The sequence below is a fragment of the Martes martes genome, assembly GCF_963455335.1.
Source record: "Martes martes genome assembly, chromosome: 11".
NCBI lineage: Eukaryota > Metazoa > Chordata > Mammalia > Carnivora > Mustelidae > Martes > Martes martes.
In genome coordinates this window covers 102,417,216-102,441,897 of record NC_137899.1, presented here as the reverse complement: position 1 = coordinate 102,441,897, position 24,682 = coordinate 102,417,216, and the positions used below count along the sequence as shown (strand labels likewise).

The following is a 24,682-nucleotide window of genomic DNA, read 5'->3' as shown; positions in this document are numbered from 1 at the left end:
TCTCCTTTTTTCCTTTGTTCATTTATTTTGTTTCTTGAATTCCACATGAGTGAAATCATATGGTATTACCTTTCTCTGACTGACTTATTTCAGTTAGCATTATACCCTTGGATCCATCCATGCTGTTGCAAATGGCAAGATTTCATTCTTTTTTATGGCTGAGTAATATTCTACAGTCCATCTCTATCACATTTTCTTTATTCATTCATCTTTCTGGGGACACTTGAGTTGCTTCTGTGTCTTGGCTATTGTAAATAATGCTGCACTAAACATAGAGGCACATATATCTTTTCGAATTAGGGTTTTTGTTTTCTTTAGGTAAATACCCAGTGTTGGAATTACTGGATTGTATTGTAATTCTACTTCGCATATTTTGAGAAACCTCCAACTGTTTTCCACAGCGGCTACACCACTTTGCATTCCCACCGACAGCACCCGAGAGTTTCTTATTCTTCATGTCCTTACCAACACTTGTTTCTTGTGTTTTTGATTTTAGCCATTCTGACAAGTGGGATGTGGTTTTGATTTGCGTTTCCCTGAAGATTAGTGATGTGAAGCATCTTTTCAGGTATCTGTTGGTCATCTTCTTTGGGAAAAGTTCTGTTCACATCTTCTGCCCCTTTTAAGTTAGATTATTTGGATTTTTTGGGTGTTGAGTTGTGTAAGTTCTTTATATAGTTTACTTATTAACCCCTTATTGGATATATAATTTGCAAATATCTTCTCTCATTCTGTGGGTTGTCTTTTTGTTTTGCTTATGGTTTCCTTTGCTGTGCAGAAGCTTTTTTATTTTGGTGTGGTCTCAATAGTTTAATTTTGCTTTTGTTTCTCTTGCCGAAAAAGACATATCTAGAAAAATATTTCTATGGCTAATGTCAAAGAGATTACTGCCTATGTTTTCTTCTAGGAATCTTATGCTTTCAAGTCTTACATTTAGGTCTTTAACCCATGCTGAGTTTATATTTGTGTATGGTGTAGGAAAGTGATCCAGCTTTTTTTTTTTTTTTTTTTGCATGTGGCTGTCCACTTTTCCCAACACCATTTATTGAAGAGACCGTCTTTTCCCATTGTATATTCTTGCCTCCATTGTCTCCACGTGCAGTCTTTGAAACTGATGGTTATTTTACACTTACAGAACATCTCAATTCAGACTGGCCACGTTTCAAATGCTCCATAGCCATATGTGGCTAGGGACTATTACCTTGAACAACAGAGTTCCAGACCCTTCTTGGTTACTAAGTTTCTAGGTAGTTCTAGATGAGACATTTCCTTCTTTGGGTCTCAGTTTCTTCCTATTTTACTTTATTATTATTATTATTATTATTTTTAAGTAGGCTCTACACCCAATGCAGAGCTTGAACCCATGAGCCCGAGGTCAGGAATTGTACATTCCACCAACTGAGCCAGCCAGGCACCTCTTTCTTCATATTTTTTTTAAAGATTTTATTTACTTATTTGACAGACAGATCACAAGTAGGCAGAGAGGCAGGCAGAGAGAGAAGGGAGGAAGCAGGCTCCCCGCTGAGCAGAGAGCCCGATGCGGGGCTCAATCCCAGGACCCTGGGATCATGACCTGAGCCGAAGGCAGCGGCTTTAACCCACTGAGCCACCCAGGCGCCCCTCTTTCTTCATATTTTAAATAAAGAGCCCAGACCAAACGTTATTTCTTCCAGCACTGACCTGTGGTATTTGAAACTTAACCAGTTTCTTCTCCTCTCTACCCACATCTCTCTCACTCTCCCGCCCATTTTCCCAATTCTTTCTCCCCCCATACCCAGGTCTGTTCCCTGCAAAAGATCAAAATCCTAGAGGAGAATGGCAGAACTCCTACACGGCCAACAATTTTTTCTAAGCTCCTCTTGCTATGTTGAGGGAGACTCTGCCCAGCAACTGTTGATCATGGGAAATCATGGATGTGATTGGTTGCTATGTGGGTGGCTTCAGAGAAGTCGATGGTTGGTCTTTCTCAGGCCATGCCAAGCCATTTTACAGACCAGAAAATTCCACCTTCAAATCCTGGCACCGTCTCCTACCAGAAGTGTTGTCTTATTAACAGCTCTGTGCTTTTGTTTCTAATATGCAAAATGGTAATAATACCCCACTCAGAGTCTGGGGGGTGGGATAAATGGGATAGCATAAATGTAAGAGCATAATAAATGTTAGTTCTCTGTAACCTGCCCGTAACCACACATTTTAATGAGGCTGGGAGAGGGAGGCATATTGTCGGCAGTACTCCCAAGAGGCTAGGTGCTTGGATGAGTGATTTTATGTGATCCACAACCATATATAACTTCTCTGCCTCATGAAGAAAGGTTTTGCAGGGGTGCTTGGGCAGCTCAGTAGGTTAAGGGTCTGCGTTGAGACTCAGGTCATGATCTCAGGATCCTGGGATTGAGCCTCACTGCAGGGGCTCTCTGCTCAGCCAGCAGTCGGCTTCTCCCTCTGACTGCCTCTCCCCCTGCTTGTGAGCATGGGAGCTCACTCTCTGATGAATAAATATTTTTTAAAAAAAAATTTAAAAACAAATGTTCCTTCTTAATTGTGATTTCCCTGAGGTCAGGGAACAACTTATCTCCATTAGAACTCCAGCATCTAGCTCTGAGCCTGACATATAATGGCCACTTAATTAGTGGAGGGTTTTATTCTAGAAAAAGCTATACTCAAGGTGTGAAAGCATGACTTACTTGAAATACAGGTAGAGTCTAGTGGAGCATCAAGTTTGAAGCTAGTTCCATGGTGACAAGAGTTAGCTTTTTATTTTTTTTTAACTGCGGGGGCAGGAGGGTGGGGGACACTTGGAGAATGTGCTCAAAGGGATTAAAAGCTTCATTTGCCTCTCTCTAGCTGTGTCACTGACGGTGGGGCGCCGCTAATCAGAAGCCTGGAGAAGTAACAGGGATCACGAAAGGTCTGCCTTGTATTTGAGGCTACAAATTTGGGATTTACAGTGTGGGCGATGAGAAGTCCGTGAGGGATTTTAAACAGTAAGACTCAAGAGAAGAAGGGCAAGTTTACAAATCTACCTGGTGATACAGCTAAACTCAGGAAAGGTGTTTTTGTTTGGTTGGTTGGTTTTTGTTTTTCTTTAAACTTCAGAGCTCTTACCAAGGTTCGGGGACAACGCTCGGCGACAACGCTCGGCACCCTCTAAAAGTGTGGTTAACACTGGACTGGCATCTAAAACCTCGGTTCCATAAAACGAGGACGGCTTTCTTTCAAAGAGGAACTCTGTTCTTCGCATCACCTTCGTCGTGACGCTCCTTCCTCGGCCCTCTCTTCCCAGTCGCCTCACTCTTCCCCCTCTTTCCTCCTCCTCCTCCCTCCCCGCCTCCCTCCCTCCTCTCCTCTCCCCATTGTTTCGACCCACTCCCGCCCGACGCATGCTGGGAAGTGTAGTCGCTCGCCCGGCTGTTTGAGCCGGCTGGGCGGCCCTATAAACACAGTATCCGCACAGAACTCAACATATTTTTTGGGAGGCGGGGTAAAGCCTGGAAGGCCCAGCCCCTTATCCGAGGAGCAGTCTGGGAGTCGCAGTTTCCAGGGTCCAAAGTGGGCAGGTCGGCTGCGGGCTCCTGGACTCTAATCCCCACCCCATCCTCGCTCATCCTGATGACGTCACGCGGTCCCGCGCGGTCCCTGCGATAGGCGGTAGTTCTCGAGAAGACGTCTCTGCCCTGGCCTCCGCGACTCGAGGACAACACTTCCCAGGAGTCTGCGCGGCGGCGCGCCGACAGCCGCGCGATGCCGTGATTGGCTGGTGAGCCGGCCGCACGCGGAGGAGCCCAAGGAGCAGCTCTGTTGCGACAGAGGCCGAGCGGCGAGGCCCAGTGAGTTGGGGGAAGGGGCGCCGGGGGGAGGGTGCTGGCCGGTGAGGGGGGAGGGAAGAAGAGAAGAGGGAGGAGGGACGGGGTCGGGATGGAGGAGGCTGCGGAGGAGAAGAAAGGGCCCAGGGAGAGACGCTGACGGGCGGGGGCTGGGGAAAGTCCCGGGGGTGGCGAGTGAGGAGACCCGGAGGGGACTCACCGAGGGGAAGATGAGTGCGTCCCGGGAAGAAGCTGGGCCCGACGGCTCGGTGGTGTGGAGGGGGACAAGGGAGAGGAGGAATGAGGCAGACGGGAGGAGGAAGCCCGGGAAAGCGAGGCGGCCGGCTGGAGCGCCGAGCGCCAAGTTGTGGGGAAACCGGAGACGGGGACCTCTGCCGAGGGGGCAGAACCTGGTCCCTAACTGGAGGCCCTGAGAGGAGGAGCGTTTCCAGAATGAGGCAGTCCGTGAGGATTGGTGGACAAAGCCTCGGGGAAGAGATGTTAGGATTAGAAGAGCGGCCGAGGACCAGAATTGGCTTGAGACACCCTCACAAAATTTGGAGCGGCTAGGCATGGGCGGAGCAGGGTATCCGAAGCTTGATAGGAAAATTCCTGAGCGGGATGGAGCAGGGCCCAGGCATTCTACCACAAGTTCAGGATTTTGGGGTGTTTGCCTTTCTTCAGGCTCCCTGTAAGAACAGTTTCGTACCCCTCTGCTTCATCACCATGCCCTCTGACCTGGCCAAGAAGAAGGCAGCCAAAAAGAAGGAAGCTGCCAAAGCACGACAGCGGCCCAGAAAGGGACACGAAGAAAACGGAGACACTGTCACAGAACCACAGGTGGCAGAGGAGAAAAATGAGGCCAATGGCCGAGAGACCACAGGTGAATTGAGGGAGACGTGGGTTCCTGGGATGGTTGCTACAACCTAATGGATGCCCAAGCTGGAGTCAGAATCCTGATGCCCGGGGGCACTGGAGAAAAATGTATCTGGTGCCACAAAACTTTTCATGGTGAACCAGACCGATAGAGTTGGAGCCTGTGCCCTCTTGTTCTTGATCAGGAAAACCGAACACAAGGTTCTCACATACCTAGGGGCAAACACGTGTGTGGGTGTTGTGCTCTCTTGGTGCTGTGCATGCAAGCCTGAGAAGGAGGTCAGTTCCTTGTCCTTTTCTCACTTTCCATTTCTACACATGGTGGTCAGTGTGCCAGGTTCTTTGCCATATCATACCTCTGTCCTTTCAGGGGTAGTAACTTCACCAAGAGGGAAACTTATGAATTGCTTTTTTGGATTTTTCCTGGGAAAAGATGCTTTTCTGTTACTTGAACCTTGGGAAGTATTTATTGAGCACATCTGGAGTGCTAGACACCATGCTACATACTCATGTACTTTGAACAGTCTGCTCTCTGATAACTTACAGCCCACCTGGAGAGGCACAAACAGTGTGTGATACAGAATTTTCCACGCCCTGGGAGGTCTCATCCCATCTTCTTTCTTGCCTGAAAATTCCCCAAACAGACCTGGTCCAACCAGACGATTATTGTCCTTTGCCTAGCCATGACATTTTTGCCCTTATACACTAAGATTCTAATACCACAATTTTTGTGCTAGCTACATTTGACATTCTCTCGGGGCCCAGCTCAGGATAGCAGAACTTTCCCCATCAAACCTGACCTTTAAAATAGTACCATCCACTATACCCCTGTGTCATATAGTATTACTTTTTATGTTGTGTCTTCTGTTTCTTCATCTAAATCATTTTATTTTTGAGTGCAGGGACCATGTTTCTTGGGTGATAACTTTTTTGTAGGACTAACCTTGCAGATGGAGATACTAAGTAAATGTTTGAAGAGGAGAGCAAAATTACTAATACAAGAGATAACAGATAGGAATTCAGAAAAGGGGGAGATAAAAGTGATTGAGAAGACAGAATTGAGTGTAGGAATTGTGTCCAAAATAAGAATTACGGGACAAGCTGGTGCAGTAAGATCAGGCCACGCGGAAGTTTTATTCCCAGTCGGAGCAGTGGAGGATTGCCAAGTTGAAAATGATGGGAGTGAATGAGGAGGCTGAGCTGTGATCTCTAAAATAGAGAGGTGTATCCCCAACCGGCAACCATGGTGAAGCAGTATCTGTCATCAGCTCTCTCTGGCTGAATTGGAAAGGTAGCAGAGTGAATCCTACTTGAGACTGTCGTCCATGGTTCCCATTACAAATTTCTTGTTCACTTTTGCTCCTAGGAAAATAGGATTTCCAGGGAACCCAGCTGTGGTATCCCCAGCTCAGTTATAGGAGAGCTTTGGTTTTCACCTTGCTTCCTCAGGCAGCTGCTGTTGTGAAATGTGACATCTGTTTTCTTTCGAATCCTCCTAAAACCTTTCTTATTGTCAGGGACCCATCTCGTTTCTGCTCCCTCTCCCAAGGCAGAGTCCTCTCTCCTGAGTTTGAGATTACCTGATGTTCCAGGTCATCATTCTCCAACCTTTACTGATTGCCACTGTCACACAGTCTGTCTTAGGTACTAAGGTATGGAAAGATCAAAATAAATATCAAAGAAAGTGACCTCTGACAGCTTAACCTTCTTTAGAGTGTGACGCTCTTCAAGACAGACACTAGAGTTCAGCTGGTCCTCTTGTTTGAGGAGTGAGTAGAAAGGGACTTCTTGTGAAGTCTACGGTATTCTCTCAGATGAAGTTTATTCCAGAATCCCTTTTCCATCTCTCCAGTGCTCTTCACTTTTGTTTAAATGACAAGTGTTTCCTGGGATGCTGTAGGCTAGAAAAATAAGGTCTGTTTTAAGTCTCTTGCTTTTGAAGTTTGGGAGGTGACTTAGATCCTAGATGCTGTAAACTAGAAGAGGGCAAGAGAAAAGAATATATAGCTTTCCCTTAATTTTGATTTTCCTCTTGCCTGAGCAGAAGGAATTCTAGACCAGGGATCAGCGAACTTTTTCTGTAAAGATCCAGATAGTAAATATTTGTAGCTTTGTGAGCCATATGGTCTCTTGCAGCTGTTGAGCTCTGCCATTGTAGCGGAAAGCAGCCACAGACGCTCTGCAAGTGATGAGTGTGGCTGTGTTCCAGTAAAACTTTATAAAAACAGGCAGTTGGCCAAATCGGGCCAGCCTTTTTTTTTTTTTTTTAAGCTACCCCCCTCCTAAACTAAGAATGGTTTTTTACATTTTTTTTTAAATGGTTACATTTCAGATGTTTTGATTTGGCCACTTAGCCCGTAAACCCTGAAATATTTAGCATCTGGCCCTTACAGAAAAAGTTCACTAACTGCTGATCTAGATCACAAACAACTTCTTACACAGCATCTAGAATAGGGATTGGCATGAAGTGGAGTTGTGGGAAGCCTGATAACTCAACCACATAGAAAAGAGACTGAAAGTTCCTTCACTCAGTGAAAACAAAAACTTTGATCTCCATTCAAAAAGTATTCATCAAGCACTTATTTATAACACACTGTGCTGGGAGCTGAGGTGGATATGGAGTGCCTGCCATCTGTCTAGAGGATCAGTCTCTGCCCTCAGTGTTGACTCCTTGAAGGTAGAGCAGGGTTAGCCCCAGGGTGGGTAATGGCACCAGCACTACTAATCACCTGACAGGATGGGGTATTCAGAGTGGCCTGAGACTAACCACCACTCACCCCCTGTCTTGGAGTTGCTGTCCCCAAGGAGAAAGCTCTCTCCATCCCTCTACCCCATCTTTATTCCTCCTGAGGACAAGCACATAGTCTTTTCACATTCAGGGATTCTGTAAAATCACTAAGGGAACATAGGTAAGGATAACAAATACTAAAAAAAAAAATGAGAAAATTCTCATAGTAGTGGTACCTCTTGTGTAATTCCTGACTCCTTCACAAAAAGGTAAATAAGTAGCCTTATTCTCTTTTGGAAGAAGCTTACCAGGACTCCCTCTGCCCCCATTTCTGTCCCACTTCAATAATGCTTCAAGGTGGGCACCTGGTGGCTCATTCGATTGGGCGTCTGCTTTCAGCTCAGGCCATGATCCCAGGGTCCTGGGATCGAGCCCCGCACTGGGCTTCCCTGTTCAGTGGAAAACCTGTCTCTCCCTCGCCTCTGCTGCTCTGTCTGGTTGTGCTTTCTCACTCTATCAATAAATAAATAAGATCTTAAAAAAAAATAATACTTCAAGGGCACTTTCCTTTCTGTAAAGGTACTATAGTGACATAGGTAAGATCACCTGGTTCAAATTCTGGCTCTGTCACTAACTGGTTTTTTGGGGGTTTTTTGTTTGTTTGTTTGTTTTTACTAACTAGATTTTTTTCACCTTGGCTGTGTAATTTAACCTCTTCATTATAAAAGAGAGATTATAAATATATACCTTAGGAATTAAGAATTGTAATTGTGTTGTAAGAATGTGTTGTAAGAATTAAGTTATATGGAGAATGATGATACAGCACAGTCTCGGGCACAGAGTAAACTCAACATTGATTAGCCAATAATATTAATCATTCTTCCCAGGCTAAAGATGTACATGAGTTTTCTGAAAAACCACAGAGGCACAACAGCTCGTGGCCAGTTTGCATCTCTGAAACCCTCCAGATTTGGGAACATCTGGTTTTCCCAGCCTTGTCTCTGCCTGTGTTGATCTCTTTATGCGTTTTCTCACACTGGTCCCTTTTCCACTGCTTAGAAGCATATGTGAAATATGGAATTCCACTAGGTCATGGGATAAGAGAATTGTACTTCTGTAGTTTCTGCTTTCTTTTGGGTTTTAGGAATGAATCTTTTAACACATACATATGAAGGAGAATTGGGAGTTCTAGCTGTTCCCCTCACGCATTTATGTTGTTTAACAAGAGGTGTTAGAATTAAAAGAACAAGTTGTGAGGGAAAAAAATAGCCCATGAAAGGAGGGTATTAGGCTACATCTATGTACAATGTATATACTCTGTAAAGCCTGTGAAACATCTGCATGAGCTCCACTTGATCTTGAACTCGGGTCCTGCAGGGCATGCCTTTTTCAGCGTTATGGGCCTTTGTATGATAACATTTGGTCACCTAAGTAAGGGGCAGAGACCACCAGTGCCCAAACAGGGACTTGAACCCTGGACCCTCAGTTCAAAAGTTTGATTCTCTACTAACTGAGCTGTCTGAATGCTCTTTGAGTGCAAGGGCGGGGTCTGTCTTACCCTTTTCCCAAACTTCTTTTCTGTCTGCAGAAGTGGATTTGCTGACCAAGGAGCTAGAGGACTTTGAGATGAAGAAAGCTGCTGCTCGAGCTGTCACTGGTGTCCTTGCCTCTCACCCCAACAGTACCGACGCCCACATTATCAACCTCTCCCTCACCTTTCATGGTCAAGAGCTGCTCAGTGACACCAAACTGGAATTGAACTCGGGCCGTCGTTATGGCCTCATTGGCTTAAATGGAATTGGTGAGGCCCTTGGAAGGCGAGGTGGGAGGTGTGTCTCCTTGGCTCGCCTGTCACTCAGCAAGTATTTACTTAGCACCAGCTATGTGCAAAGCAAGGAGTTTACAGTATGGGTGGGAGACCACATATGTCCAGGGAAAAGGAACTAGCGGTACAGAGCAGTATGTGGTAAGTACCACAGGAGGAGTTACAGACCGTAGGTGCTGGAGAAGTGGGGGGGCGGGGGGGAGCAGTGGCGCTGTGTGAGGCCGCTGTAGGTGAACCGACTTCACGGAGGAGGGGTGGGACACGCATTGGAGGAAAGTTGGAAAGGTAGCCCCAGAAAGCAGCGGGGGTAGGGGTAATTAGTAGGATTTGAATGTATGAAAGGAAGGAAGGAAGGGACTCAAAAAAATGGCGAGGTCATGGTTTGGCTGGAGTGGAGGAACTGATAGAGGGGACTCAGACCGACCTGTGCTGAGTGTCCTCTTCCCCTTCTTTGCCCGCTCTCCTCAGGAAAGTCCATGCTGCTCTCTGCTATTGGGAAGCGGGAAGTGCCCATCCCTGAGCACATTGACATCTACCATCTGACTCGGGAGATGCCCCCTAGTGACAAGACACCCTTGCAGTGTGTGATGGAAGTCGACACGGAGCGGGCCATGCTGGAGAGGGAGGCCGAGCGGCTGGCTCACGAGGATGGTAGGGCTCCAGACCTAGGGGTGGGGGTGGACCTCCTCCCAGGGAAGGCCCAGGGAGCCTCACAAGCCGTTCACTGCCCACAGCGGAGTGTGAGAAGCTCATGGAGCTCTACGAGCGACTGGAAGAGCTGGATGCCGACAAGGCGGAGATGAGGGCCTCGCGGATCTTGCATGGACTGGGTTTCACTCCTGCCATGCAGCGCAAGAAGCTCAAAGACTTCAGTGGGGGCTGGAGAATGAGGGTTGCCCTTGCCAGGTGAGTTCCTTCCTCCTCCTCTACCCTCCGTAGCTCCCCATTTCCCTCAGGGTTGAACGCTTACTCCAGTAGAACTTGAGAACAGCAGCCAGTGGTCAGTAACAAGACACAGCTTCAGCGGGATGGAGAAGGGTGGTATGCTTGGGCTAATGAGTGAGCTTCCCACCTGAAGTGATCTCTGTTGGATTTAGTGTTCGGGAATCCTAGGATCAACCCTAGGTAAAATGGTAAAGTAGGTCCATTTCTTTCTTCCTGACTCCCATCCTCTTTTATGTTTCAGTCCTTTTGATCCTTGCTGTATAAAGATAAAATATTAGGCAGTTATTAAGAACTCTGTCCTTACCTCTTATGACCTGGACCCAGCGTGAGTTTGTAGAGACCATCATTCCCTCAGCAGTTCCCCCAGAAAGTCTCCAGGTAGATAGGTGGCTCCCTCACCCCACGGTGCCCTGCCAGGGGACTTGGTGAGGTTCGGGGCACGGCTTTAGCGAGGCCGCCTGTGCGTTCCGTGTGAGCCGTGGTTCCAGGTGAGAGCAAGGATTAGCTTCCTCTGGTTCCCCTAAGGAGCTCTTAGAAGTACAGATTTCCTGGCCTCTTCTCCACATCTGTCCGGTTGGAATACTGGCATCTGGTGCCCGGGAATCTCATTTCTAAAGAGCTCTGCGCCGTGCTGACTGCGGGTCTGGGAAGCGGTGCTGTCCCCTCGCTCTGGCGGCCTTGACATTCCACCTAAGGGGAGAGCATTTCCGGGCCTCCTTGCTAACGTCTGGCAACCCCATCACAGAGCTTTAGCTTGAATGCTTTCTGCCTTGACAGTTGATTTCCTCTATCCTTTTGTCTTCCTGCTGGTCGTCAGCTTCAGCGTAAAAGACTTTCCAGACTTGTAAGGACTTTTACAACCTTATCCTCAAACTGTGCCATCCTCGTGCTTCTCAGCCCCGTGTTCTGCCCTTTCATCTCAGCTCTGCTTTCCTCCTGGTTCTCCCCTTTTCTCAAAGGCACAGGACCTAGAAGAGATTTCAGGACTGAGGTCAGGCCTGACCAGGGTTGCAGGTAGAAGGCAGGGCAGTGTCCTCCTGTGTAGCCGCCGGCAGACTGAAGGCGCTCTGTCTCCTTTCCTGTCCTTCAGAGCCCTCTTCATTCGCCCCTTCATGCTGCTCCTGGACGAGCCCACCAACCACCTGGACCTCGATGCCTGTGTGTGGTTGGAAGAAGAATTAAAGACGTAAGGGGCTGGGGCTGGGGGTTGGGAGTGGGCAGGTTCTGGGAGTGGGGAGTTGAGCAGAGTCTAAAGGAAATGAATGGCTGGAAACTGCAGGGATAGGAGAGCAGTGGGAAAAGGAACTGATGCCAGGCCGGTTGGAGGCCAGATTGAAAAAACGGTGAGCACCTTTAGTGCAGGCCGTTTCGTTTGATTGGTTGTTTTTAGTCTGAAATGTGCCCGTTGTTTTTCAACTTGGTTCTTCGCATTTGAAATACAACACCTTCGTACTTCAGACATGTCTTCAGATGGTATTTTCCTCTTAACCGTATTTCTTTTTTTTTTTTTTTAAAGATTTTATTTATTTATTTGACGACAGAGATCACAAGTAGGCAGAGAGGCAGGCAGAGAGAGAGGAGGAAGCAGGCCTGCTACTGAGCAGAGAGCCCGATGTGAGGCTCGATCCCAGGACCCTGGGATCACGGCCCGAGCCGAAGGCAGAGGCTTTAACCCACTGAGCCACCCAGGCGCCCTCTCTTAACCGTATTTCTATGCCTCACGTAAAGAGGGGACTCCCACTTACGATCACACTACTGTGACATATGGCTAGGGAGCTGAATAATTGGAATATGGTCCCAGCTCTGAGGACAGGCTGTTAGTGGTCTCTGCCAGGACTTGGTATCGTCTTTCAAAAAGCAGAGTATAATGATTTTTATTGCACTCGTTCAGGTCTGCCCACCCACCTATTAGAGACACTTATGGATTTGTTTGTGGACATACATTTATTTTACCATCATGTTAAATTATCATATCTGCTCCATTCTGCTGAAAATTAGAAGATTGATGAAACTCAGACTGAAAGGCATCAAAGTGTCATTACAGTGGCTTGTGTGCCGGTGGCCTGGCTGGTTGCTGGGAGCCGGGAATGGGCTGTAAAATCTAAAGGGTGCTCCAGAGTAAGGATGGCAAAAGATGAAGGGTTTCTGGGTCTCTCTGCTCCGCTGTTGTGAACCAGCACAGTTTTGAGCACCTCCCTGACTGGTTTTCTCTGGCTTTACAGTTTTAAGCGCATCCTGGTCCTCGTCTCCCATTCCCAGGACTTTCTGAACGGCGTCTGTACCAACATCATTCACATGCACAACAAGAAGCTGAAGTATTACACGGTGAGTAGGCCCCAGCTTCTCCACAGCAACCTCTGTGCTTATCAGCTCCTTAAAGCTCTCCTTTAAAAACAAACAACAACAACAAAAAAACATTTAGTAGCCCTTTTCTACCTATTGCTATAAAAAGATGTGGACAAGGAGTTCTGCAGCCTGTTCTATTTTAGTCTGAAAGTAGTTGTGCTCAGGTCGTAGGCCATCGACTGCCAGCCTGTGTAAGTGGTGTGTGTTTGCCTTATGGTAAGAAGGTTGGCTTCTCACGGTGCGCAGGCAGGCCCTGTCGCTCCCTGCCTTCTCGAATGACTACTTAACTCTGCTTCACGACAGCACTTTGACCTGCCTTCCGCGAAGAATGGGAGTCAGGATCTCAACAGCCCACTTGTCCGCCTTTCCTTTTCATTTTCCGTATTTCAAAAAAAGAAAGAAGAAGAGTCCTTTCCATTCATACTTACACTCATGGTGGGAGTACTAATAATTTCTTATATAGCCTGCCAGAGATTCCATGTACACTTGCAAGGCTTTTAGAAAATTTCGTGTATACATATCAGAGCTGTAATGTTAGTAGTTGTTCTCTTTTGTAGGTTGCTTTTATATTTTAATATATCTTATACTACTTTCCACATGAATACGTATAGAGTAACCTCATTCTTTTCAGTAATTACATGATATCTCATTGTGTAGCTATCTAGTAGCTTACTTGTCAGGCCCTTTTTGATGAATATTTAGGTTGAGTCCAACTTTTTACAGATAGAAACCATGACAGTCCAGCTGTGCTGTTTGCTAGGTCCTCAATCTGATTGGTTTACTCTCTTCCTTTCTGGGTGCAGTTTCTGTAGCCCACGTGGGGCTTCATCCTCAAAGCAGGGTGGGGAGCAGTAGGAGGTGCTCTTGGAAGGCTGTGAGCCTCGTGACGGCCGTACGGTCAGGACCACTGCCAGTGCTGTGGGTGTCTTTATGGCTAACCTGAGGATTAGGGTTAGCCAGTCCTGCTAAGTTAGCTTAGTTACCTCAGCTAAGTTAGCTTTAGCCAGTCCTGCTCTGGCTAAGGTAAGAGTGAGAGGCACACAGTTTGAAAGATCTCAGATTCTGGGTAGGGTATGCTCTGTGAACATACTTCCTCTTTCCTTACCGCACGGTCTTACAGCCAGGGTCAAGTCCGATGCCATCCCACACCCCCCTAAACCCTGAGAGCCGGGAGTGAGGTTAAAGCTGCCTGCCTTGCCTGGCACATTTCTCTGCAGGGTAATTATGATCAGTACGTGAAGACGCGGCTGGAGCTGGAGGAGAACCAGATGAAGAGGTTTCACTGGGAGCAAGACCAGATCGCGCACATGAAGGTAGAGCTGAGCTCACGCTCTCCAGGAGAGTTGGATGAGGATATCTGGGGAATTTTGGGGAGCGGGAAGTCAGAAGACGTTGTCATCAGTATTTACTCCACATTTAAAATGAGTTGTTTGGCACCTGCCTGTACTCCAAGCCCCCTTTCTGGTCTCTTTCAGAACTACATTGCTAGGTTTGGTCATGGCAGTGCCAAGCTGGCGCGGCAGGCCCAGAGCAAGGAGAAAACACTACAGAAGATGATGGCATCGGGACTGACAGAGAGGGTCGTGAGCGACAAGGTAAGGTCCGCTTCGGTAAAGTTAGTGGCCTACGGTGTGGCGGATAGGACACAACCTAACTTGATAAGCACCGTCTCCTCTTTGTAGACACTGTCATTTTATTTCCCACCGTGTGGCAAGATTCCTCCACCTGTCATTATGGTGCAGAATGTGAGCTTCAAGTATACAAAAGATGGGGTGAGTACTCCTGTGTGGTCGGGAGGCTGGGGTGCATTTTATAAGATAAGCATCAACTGGCTGGGAGAGTCTGCTGCTCTTTGCTGAACCCGCCTGCTAACCCGTGCGGTCACGGGCTGTTTCAGGCGTGGTAGCTCAGGCGCCACATCCAGGCTCTCCCAGCGGCCCCTCTTCAAGTACTTGGGAGGAAAACGGCTCAGCTGAGTTGGTGGGTGGAGGGTCAGGGTCTGCTGTGAGCGCTGCCTTCCTCCTCCACACTCCTTCCTCCTCTGGTGGTGATGGGGGACATGGCGGGCTTGATCTACCAGCCAGATGGGTGGGTAACCTAGCCTCACGTTCCTCTCTCTCTCACACCCACCTCAGCCTTGCATCTACAACAATCTAGAATTTGGTATCGATCTCGATACGCGAGTGGCTCTGGTGGGGCCCAACGGAGCGGGGAAGTCGACTCTTCTGAAGCTGCTAACTGGAGAGGTGCGGTGCCGAGTTGGGGTGTGGGGTTTCGAAGAGCAGGTACTTAATGTGTGTGTGGAAGAGGGAGGGGTTCAGGGCCACCACGCTTGGAGGGGCTGAGCACGCCGGTGGTGAGTGAGCCGCTGGCGGCCAGTGAGCTGGCTTCCGAGGTGGGGGTTGTCACTGGCAGTGCTGAAGTTTGGAGCTGTTCTCTCAGAGGGAGGGAGGGAAGGAGGATCTGTGTGTGTGTGTGTGTGTGTGTGTATGTGTGTATGAGAGAAAACATGCGTCTCAATATTTTTCCTGTTTTTCAGTTTGAGCCTTTAGAGGAACATGTGCATTTAGAGATAATGTTTTTGTTTGAGAAAACCTATGTTGTGGGTGTGTCCAAGTCCTTTGTTTTACAGGTGGTGCATTCTGTAGTAGATATTTAATTACTAAGTAGACTGTGTCGTATGTATCTTTGGTTCCCTAGAGAACATCTGTTTCAGTGTAACTTCCTAAATATTTTTAGTGTGGCCAGATTAGCAGTCTGTGCGGGGGTCTAGATTCTGTTCAGGAAGTTAGGCATCTTCTTCAGTGAACATATGCTTATTTTCTTGCTCTGCCCATGTCTGCTTCGGACCGAGTTTCCCTTTCTGTGTGCTTATCTTTCCATCTAATACTCTTCTTTCTAGCTACTACCCACAGACGGGATGATCCGAAAACACTCTCATGTCAAGATAGGGCGTTACCATCAGGTAAAGGCCCAGGCCTTGGGGTACGGGGTGGTGTCCAGGCTGTGGGAAGGGGGCTGCATGAGACCAAGTCAGCTTTTGCCTGCTTCTCCTGAAATCTTGAACAGGTGCCTGGGCAGAGGCAGAGTTACTCAGCAGTTAACCCAGCAGGGTTCCTTTTGAAGTGGAACGCCAATCACATCTGAGTGGATTCTTTTTTCCTGTAGCATTTACAAGAGCAGCTGGACTTAGACCTCTCACCTTTGGAGTACATGATGAAGTGTTACCCCGAGATCAAGGAGAAGGAAGAAATGAGGAAGATCATTGGTCGATATGGTCTCACTGGGAAACAGCAGGTCAGCAGAGCAGCCCCAGATTACTGGGAGATCGGGCTGTGTGGTCAGGGAACACTGTCCTGGTGACCTGGGGTTGGGAGCTATCCCAAAAGTCGCTTCCCCCCTTTTTTTTTTTTTTTTTTTTTAAAGATTTTATTTATTTATTTGACAGAGAGAGATCACAAGTAGGCAGGAGGCAGGCAGAGAGAGAGAGAGGGAAGCAGGCTCCCTGCTGAGCAGAGAGCCCGATGCGGGACTCGATCCCAGGACCCTGAGATCATGACCTGAGCCGAAGGCAGCGGCTTAACCCACTGAGCCACCCAGGCGCCCCACTTCCCCCCCCTTTTTTTTTTTCCTTAAAGTAGGTTCCACACCCAGAGTGGGGCTTGAACTCACAACCCTGAGATCAAAAGTCGTATACTTTAAAGTGTCTCCCTTTGATTCTAGCATCCAAGAGAACCCACTAGTTTTCCTTTGCCCTAGGTCATATGTATTTTAGTGTTCATGTTGTCTTATGAGGCAGGGGCAGGGATAGACTGCCAGTCTCTGACATGCCCTGGCCCCAGAACAACAAGATAAACCATAGTGCTTGAAGGGTGAGCGAAACTGGAACCTAGAAAACAAGTTCCTGGATTCAGGTCTGGATTGAGGACCCACCAGATTGTTCCAATTAGTTAGAATTTAAGTGGCGAGAGAGAGCAAGAGGGATGGCCTCAGTAACGGCAGGGGCTTCAGGCCTCCACGTTTATCGCTACAGACCTTGAGAGACTGGTAGCTGTCACCATCTCACTCTGTGATCTTGGGTCTTCCCTTTTCGTAGAACGGTGGTAACGTTAATGGAGAAGCCGGGGGAGGGGGGGACTCATGCTCCTGTGGTGGGAGTAACAGCAAGTTCTGTGAACGTCATGGTTCCACTCAGGTGAGCCCCATTCGGAACCTGTCTGATGGGCAGAAGTGCCGAGTGTGTCTGGCCTGGCTGGCCTGGCAGAACCCCCACATGCTCTTCCTGGATGAGCCCACTAACCACCTGGATATTGAGACCATCGACGCCCTGGCCGATGCCATCAATGAGTTTGAGGGTGGTATGATGCTGGTCAGCCATGATTTCAGACTCATTCAGCAGGTGAGGCCCCCGGCTGGAGCGGGAGTCAGAGCAGAGGGCATCCAGGAGAAGGTTGGGTAGAACAGTTATGGCGTGGGGGGGGGGGGCACTTAATACATGTTTATTGGATGTAGGAAAAGGTCTTGGTGTAAACAGGGTAATGAGGACCAGATTTTATGGCTCTCTGAGAAACTTAGAGATTCTTAGTGGAAATATTTCATGTTTTTCAGTAGTGATTTGGGAATGTTAGCCCATCTGGCAGTTAGCCAGAACTGGTGAGGTTGCTGGGTGGAGAGCAGGGTGCTTTACTATTGCCCCAAGATTCTTTAGCACAGAAATAGTATTATACTAAGGAGGATTTAGATTAGTCAAAGGGTTACCACCAGTCACTGCCGGAAAAGCTGCTGGTCATTTCCTGAAGCTTCGGAAAAGGTGCGGTGGAGAAAAGGGAGCTGAGAGGGAAGCCTCTCAAAGGATCTAGGCCCTGCTGGGGAATGGAGATGAGGAGACGCAGCAGATCTTGGCTTGGAAGGCTTTGAACCTGCTAGCTACAGGACCCTGGGTTCGGCATCGCAGAGCACCTCGAGAGGGTGAAACTGAGCTAGATATGGGACTGGGCGGGGCGGGGGGGGGGCGTTCTTCCTGGATTCGTCTGACAGTGGTCTTCTGGGCGGGGACGGGGAGTGCTGGCCAGGATCACTAAGCCTAAAATTTGCCTTCTAGGTTGCACAGGAAATCTGGGTCTGTGAGAAGCAGACAATCACCAAGTGGCCTGGAGACATCCTGGCCTACAAGGAGCACCTCAAGTCCAAGCTGGTGGGCGAAGAGCCCCAGCTCACCAGGAGGACCCACAATGTGTGAGCCCCTGCCCGGGCTGGGCTGGGCCTCTGGGGCCACACTCCTGCATTGCTGCACTACCCCTCCCCAGCGCCCCCCCCCCCCGCCCCCACCTGCCTTAGCTGCACTCTGTGATCTTATCTACAGCTGGACAGTACCTGTCCGTCTCCTGTCCTTCCAGTTACTTTTGTCCATGTCTGGACTCAGCTGGCTCTTCGGCCGGCTCCTTGCTGGTTACTGACCTGATAGTGATGCAGCCAGAGGCACCTAAGGGTTAGCCCAAGGGCCCACATCCTGGGCTGGCCTGTGGAAGAGCTTAGGGTCCTCGTTTTCTGGGTTTTGGTGATGTTGGAGGAGTACCCCCCAGCCCACCGCCCCCATTCCTTTCTGCTTCTGGTTTGGAGCTCTGGACCAGGGCTTTAGTCCTGGTCGGTTTTTAAATAATTATTTAACAGTGTAACTTTTAGATCTGCGTGACATCTACAAAGTGTCCAATAAAGAAAGAAGAAGCCATGGTCCCTACCTTCCTTTTCTGGTCTCTGGGCCCTTTACTCCCCTCCTCCCTGCATTGCCAGCGCCCCTCCCCGCAGCAAGAGCTTGGGTGGGGATTGTTGGGGTGGATGCAGACTTAAGACTAGTCTTTCCAAGCTGGAATAACTCTCCTTCCTTTGATCTGAAATCGTGCCTTAGGCCACGGTCTCACAACACACATCAGAATCATCTGGAAGACTCATCAGATCACCAGTCGCTGGGTCTTGCCTCAGGGTTTCTGGTTCAGTAGGTTGGGGGGGAGACCAGGAATGAAGCCATTTCTAGCAAGTTTCCAGGTGCTGCCAATGCTGCTCACCTGGGGGCCGAACTTTGAGACCCACTCTCCTGGGACACGTTTTTCAGAGTGGTCTGAGGCTCCCTTGCTGCCACCTGTACCCCATACTTGGGGCAGGTGGTGCTTGTTAAAGTGCAGATCCCCCGGCCCCGACCTGTTGATTCCATCTGGTGGGGTGAGAAAGATGCAGAAATGGTCAGGAGTCTGCATTTTCAACAAGTTTGTGAACCACCATTCCTAGGGGCGGGTACGGGAGATCTCGTTACTTTATCTGTCCGTGGCCTTCATTTTTGTTAGTATGACCTAATTTACTTCCCGGCCAAGGGCTCTGCATGATCTATCTGAACTTGACTAGCACTGGCCGCCTTGGTCCACCAGGCACACGGGTGGCCGTCCGTAGTGATGCAGATTCATCACACCTCAGCAGCCGTCCCTGTGGGGAAACATACACAGCCATGATTTTTCAGTGCTGATTACAGTACATCTAAGACTATGTAAAGCAAAAAACAGTCCCAGATGGCGTCTTAAACCCCCAAGGAGCTCACGATCTAATGGGGAAGCCAGCAGTGACAAGAGAACACAACAGGGCATAAATCAGATGCTCAATTGTGACTTGTTAGGATACACAGAAGGATTCAAAACTGGAGGGGGGGGTTTCTTGTGATAGCTATCCAGAAAGACAGGATTGGTGCTCTAACTTGAAAGATGAAGAGGGGGCACCTGGGTGGCTCAGTCATTGGGTGTCTTGCCTTCGGCTCAGGTCACGATCCTAGGGTCCTGGGATGGAACCCCGCATCGGGCTCCCTGCTCAGCGGGAAGCTTGCTTCTCCCTCTCCCACTCCCCCTGCTTGTGTTCCCTCTCTTGCTGTGTCCCTCTGTGTCAAATAAATAAAATATTAAGAAAAAGAAAAGAGAGGAAGAAAGATGAGCAGGAACTCAGATGGCCCTGAAGTCCAAGAGCCGCCCGGGGCAGACAGAGCGCTGAGTGTGCACATGAGGTGAGGGGCTGCGGCTGAGCCCTTGGCTGGAGTGAGGCTCGGACTCCACCGCTAACGGACCTGCCTTTGTCGCCTTGTGCCTCAGTCAGTCCGAGCATCCAGAGACGGGTAGGGGGGAGAATGGCTTCGAGAATGAGCCGCCGGGAAGATGGGAACAGAGGAGAGCTCCCGCTACCTCAGCCAAGGGAGACCCTGGGGGTGTGTGTACCAGTTGCCTCTGAAGTCCCTCAGGGTGTCCCCTGTGGAATCCTCGGGGTGCTGGGTGGGGCTTCAGAACTGGGAGAATCAAAGTCTATTCAGCTTGCCTCTCCCAGCCCCCCCCAAAAAAGCCAATTTCAAAAACTTCAGGAATGCTTAAAAAGCCCACTATATATATATATATATATACACATACATATATACATACATATATATATACACACACATACATACATAGAAATATATATATATATTTCTACAAAGGCCTAAAATTCGCAGCGCTTTTATTTGGCTTAAGAATTCCCTCCTGGTCTTCTTAAACCTTGGCATGAAGATGTAGCCCGACGCTGGGAAGCGGCTGGAGAAGCGAGCGAGGCCCGGCCTGCTCGGGCTTGCCTTCGCCCCGCTGGCAGGTGCGGCTGGGCTTTACTCCTCTCACCCACCTCTTCCCGACTGGGAAACCCTCTCCACCCCCACCATGCTTCTCGTGCTGCTCCAGCGTCCGTAATCGCAGCACTTAACCCGCAGTATCGTTCACACGTAGGTGCAAAGCGAGAACCGCTCCTCCGTTCAACAGCTGCCTCTTCCCTTTGCTGCCAGCTTCCCCGGGAGCCCACAGCGCCCCGTGCTCCCCGCTCCGGCTCCTCCGGTCCGCCCCAACGCCCTCCCCAGTAGGCCCTCCCAGCCTGCGGCCTCCTGCCGCTTGCCTCTGGCCCAGGCCCCCGTTCTGCCGCGCTTCTGCCTTCCGTCCAAGCCGCACTGCACTCAGCACACACCGATTCTCCTCTGCTTTCCCCACGGACCGCCCTTCTGGCACCCCCCCCCCCAGTTACGCCGTGCCCCTCCCGCCGGACCACCATCAAATCCCCATTCCTTCCATGAAGCCGTCTCTGGCTACTGTAGCCCTCACTAGTTTTCTTTTCTGTTTTTAGTATTTTATTTTTCTTATTCGAGAAAGAGAGAACAGGCAGTGCGGAGGGGGAGAGACAGGGGAGCAGACTCCCCACTGAGCAAGGAACCCAACGCAAGCCTTGATCCTGGGACCCGGAGATCATGACCCAAGCTGAAGGCAGACTGGGCCCCCCAGACACCCCAGCCCTCACCAGTTTTTCTTTCCTGAACTCTCTTCCCTAGGCCCCCTCTTTAGTGCTTCTGCTCTCTGTTCTGTGAGCCAGTCCGGCCTCTCCAGCTGTATTGTAGGGCTCCGTGGGTGGGGGCGGGCTGCCTCGGGTTCCTCCTGACACTCCCCTGCATCTCAAGTCTTGCCGAGGACAGCGGGTGCGAGTGATCTCATGGCACAGCTGGGTGGTGTGGGAACTCTCCCAAGTGTGCAGTCCACTGGGAGATGGTCAGCTGGGGGAGGGCCCCGGGGGAGAGCCGCTCATTCAGAGGCAGGAAATCACTCGGGGGAGAGGTGGGAGCCATCCGTCCCTTACAAGATTAGCCCAGAGGCTGTTCTGGATAGGGATGGGCCAGACTCCTCCCCTCCCGCCCCCTCCTTCCCAGGTGCCGGCCCCCAGCCCCACCTGGTGGGCAAGCCGACTCCATAAAATGCCCCAAGGAGCAGGAGGCGGCCATTAGGAGGAGCGGCAGGATGAGCTCGGAGCATGGGCAGCAGCCGCAGCCGGGGGGCCGGAGGGGCCGTGGTGCGGGCGATAAGAAGTCCAGAAGGCGAGGCCGGCGCAAGGAAACCTACTCAGTGTATATCTACAAGGTGCTGAAGCAGGTGAGAGCGGGGAGCCAACGACGAGTGTGTGCGCGTGCGTGGGGGTGTGTGGAGCACACTGGCAGAAGAGCCTCGAGAGAGCACTGTACAGAGAGTCCTACTCCACTTACTCCTGGCACTGCGGTGGCCTCAGGCACACTGCACCCGTCTCGAGGTGGCTCCGCTCCAGCTCAGGTCCCTACAACCTCTCAGTATGTGTTGCGCCCCTGAGACGGGCAGGAGACCTTGAAAGCACACCACCACTGCCCAGAAGCTCACGGGGCTTTGGGTGGACAAGATGATGATGGGTGGGACTAGGTGGGACATAATTAAGACAGGGAGGACTGTAAGAAAGTGTGGGGCTGAAGGGTGATCGAATCCCAAACACAGTACGGTACAAACAAGAAGTTCTAGCACTGGGGGCCCGAGCACGGAGCCACGCGTGTGAGCAGAAGTCCTGGGGGAGGCCTTCCAGCCACACAGCACTCGGGCCCTGAGGAGCTGGGGGATCGGTCTACTGCCCAGACCTGGAACATAAGGCCCATAAAGGCTCAGTGCATGGACTGAGTCCAGCGACCTAAGAGCTGCAGAGCTCAGGCCCCCCTGGCTCCGAGCAGGCCCGTCACCTACTTCCGGCTTGTCCTGCCTCTTAACCCAGGGGTGCTGGGGATGCTCGCTGTTTGCAGCCTAGCAGAGCACCTGCGAGAAGCGCCTACTCCTGGCCCTGGCTCACTGACAAATATTTGGGGGCATCAGCGGGCACCCTACTGGTCAAGGGCACCAGGCACCCTGGCCTCCCAGCCTCTTCCCCGCTCAGCAGAACCAGGGCCGGGAGGCGACAGAACAATGGTCTTGGCTGCCTTACGTCTCTGCCACCTGCCCGAGTCTTACCGCTTTGTGAAACTAGATCCTAGACATGGAGCCTGTCCCTAGTCTTAGTCCCAGTAGCAGTTTCGGTGATCTGACAACTTGGGTCTCTGGTAATGCTTTTGCAGGGTCAGGGTGAGGTTGGGACCAGCACTCTCGTAGACGGGCCAGAGGGCAGCAGCAGAGGACAGACTCCAGCGACCTGTAGAACGTGGCATGGGAGGGAGCACTGGTGAGCTCTGCTGCATCACCTAACCTTGGGGTGCAACTGTGAGGCGAGGGTTGGCCCTGGGTTAGACTGGTAAGGGAGAGCTACTGGGGGAGTCACCCACGGGCTGTGAAACTCACTGTGACCCCTCAACCCCAAGGAGAAAAAGATGTGATGACAACATGAGGGGTTCAGGCTCGATCCCCTGCTGCCGGTGACATCCAGTGGCTGGGGAGAGCCCGAGTTCCACTTCTGTCTCCACCACTGGCCTGATGTGTGTCATTGGCAGTCACCCCTCTCTTCGGAGGTCACCCTTCGGAGGGAAACACTTCATGTCTGCCCACTCTCACGTTCTGATTGTTATCAGGCCCCTACAGCTTGGGTTACTGGAGGTCACCTAGTTCAAAAGCTTGTGTGACAGAGGAGGAAACTGAGGCACAAAGTGCCCCATGGAGGTTGGGCAGTGATTCACACTAGGGCCACAGATCCCTGGTGTTCTGACCCCTAGTCTGGTGCTGGGATAGCGTCACATAAGTGTGCTCTCCGGACAATCATTTGGTAATCATCTGCGGACTTACGTGTGTAAACCCTTTGACGCAGTGGCAGTCCCACCTCTGGGAGCTTTGCCACTAGGAGTCCCTTTCTGGGGGTAACGCTTTGCAGATACACTAAAGGAAAAAAGCAAAATGCTATGTAACTGGTTCCATTTCTCAAAGATTGATGCTTACATGTGCTCCTAGGAGGAACTTACTTAATAGCATTACTTTTTGCAGTTGGGAAAAACTTTTAACTTGGACGTAGTAGTAAAAAACCCATCCCTATTTCTGTGACTTGGCCTCTGGAGAGAGGCTGGTGAGGCAGCCTTGCAATCCCAAGCTTGAGCCCGGGGCTGGGCCCCGCGGCGTCAGGCAGAGCCTCCTCCTTAACCGAGCGGTTCTGCTGCTTCTCCAGGTGCACCCAGACATTGGCATCTCTTCCAAGGCCATGAGCATCATGAACTCGTTTGTGAATGATGTGTTCGAACGTCTGGCTGGCGAGGCTGCCCGGCTGGCCCAGTACTCGGGCCGAACCACACTGACCTCCCGGGAAGTCCAGACGGCGGTGCGTCTGCTGCTGCCCGGGGAGCTGGCCAAGCACGCCGTGTCCGAGGGCACCAAGGCCGTCACCAAGTACACCAGCTCCAAGTGACCCGGGGCCGAGCATTAATAAAGAGTGAACTGCTCCCGCGCACTGTGGTGATTTGAAAAGGGGAGGTGCAATGTGCGGCAAGGGTGTTGTCACATTTTATGGCTACAGGAGGGAGTAATACTCAGGTTTTTTTTTTTTTTTAAGATTTCATTCATTTATTTAACAGACAGAGATCACAAGTAGGCAGAGAGGCAGGCAGAGAGAGAAAGGGAAGCAGGCTCCAAGAAGCAGAGAGCCCTATGCGGGGCTCCACCCCAGGACCCTGGGATCATGACCCGAGCCGAAGGCAGTGGCCTTAACCCACTGAGCCACCCAGGCGCCCCAATACTCATAGTTTTTAAATACCGCTTTCTGAGTGTGGCCCCTGGGCAGCACGGGGGCAAAGTTCTAACTTGAACTTTAGCAGGACTTGGGATCTGGATTAGAATCCCCGATCCGCTGTGTGTTAACTCTTTCAGCCCACGGTTTTGTGATGGCTTTTCTGGCAAGTTGTCATTTTTGTCGTGTATTGGGCACGGGGATCACATAGATCTTATCCTTCAAGACACAAAACGGAAGGGTTCTCAGTAAGCTGCTGAGATCTATAGGGTGTGTTCACTTTCCCCCGATGTTTTCTTCCCCCTAATTTCGGAACAAATTGGTAGGAATATTTGAGGCTCCTCTCTTTTTGGAAAATCGCAAGAAAGTACCAAGATGAGCCCTATATCGTTCACCTACTATTTGTTCACACTTGCTTTTTCTCACTCATTCGGCCTCTGCTCTTATGGGCACATGAGATAAGCTGTGAGGCAGTGGGGGAAGGGGGTTGCACTCAGTGAACAAGTCCCAAATCCTCTCTCTTCCCTTTGCCACTGGATAGGCATAGCTTGTCCCCTTCAGGTACTGAGCAGGCTGGCTGTAATGGGGACTGGCCACTGGATGCTGTCCTACACCCTTGACACATATTTTCTCTCA

The 24,682-nt window shown here is 50.3% G+C and overlaps 2 protein-coding genes across 2 annotated transcripts; both read left to right on the top strand.

The window, feature by feature from the left end:
• Nucleotides 1–3,780: 3,780 nt before the first annotated feature.
• On the top strand, nt 3,781–18,265 carry LOC308352094 (ATP-binding cassette sub-family F member 2). The gene is made up of 15 exons (XM_080818160.1): nt 3,781–3,827; nt 4,488–4,686; nt 8,996–9,208; nt 9,701–9,883; nt 9,967–10,138; nt 11,268–11,363; nt 12,400–12,502; nt 13,741–13,836; nt 13,999–14,118; nt 14,206–14,295; nt 14,659–14,769; nt 15,426–15,488; nt 15,692–15,820; nt 16,719–16,922; nt 17,625–18,265. The coding sequence occupies exons 2-15, from the start codon at nt 4,530–4,532 to the stop codon at nt 17,760–17,762; spliced, it is 1,875 nt and encodes a 624-aa protein (XP_080674286.1). The 5' UTR covers nt 3,781–3,827; nt 4,488–4,529; the 3' UTR covers nt 17,763–18,265.
• Nucleotides 18,266–21,354: 3,089 nt separating this feature from the next.
• H2BK1 (H2B.K variant histone 1) lies at nt 21,355–23,728 on the top strand (the record flags this gene model as incomplete). The annotated part of the gene is made up of 2 exons (XM_080818161.1): nt 21,355–21,486; nt 23,492–23,728. The coding sequence occupies 2 exons, from the start codon at nt 21,355–21,357 to the stop codon at nt 23,726–23,728; spliced, it is 369 nt and encodes a 122-aa protein (XP_080674287.1).
• Nucleotides 23,729–24,682: the final 954 nt, after the last annotated feature.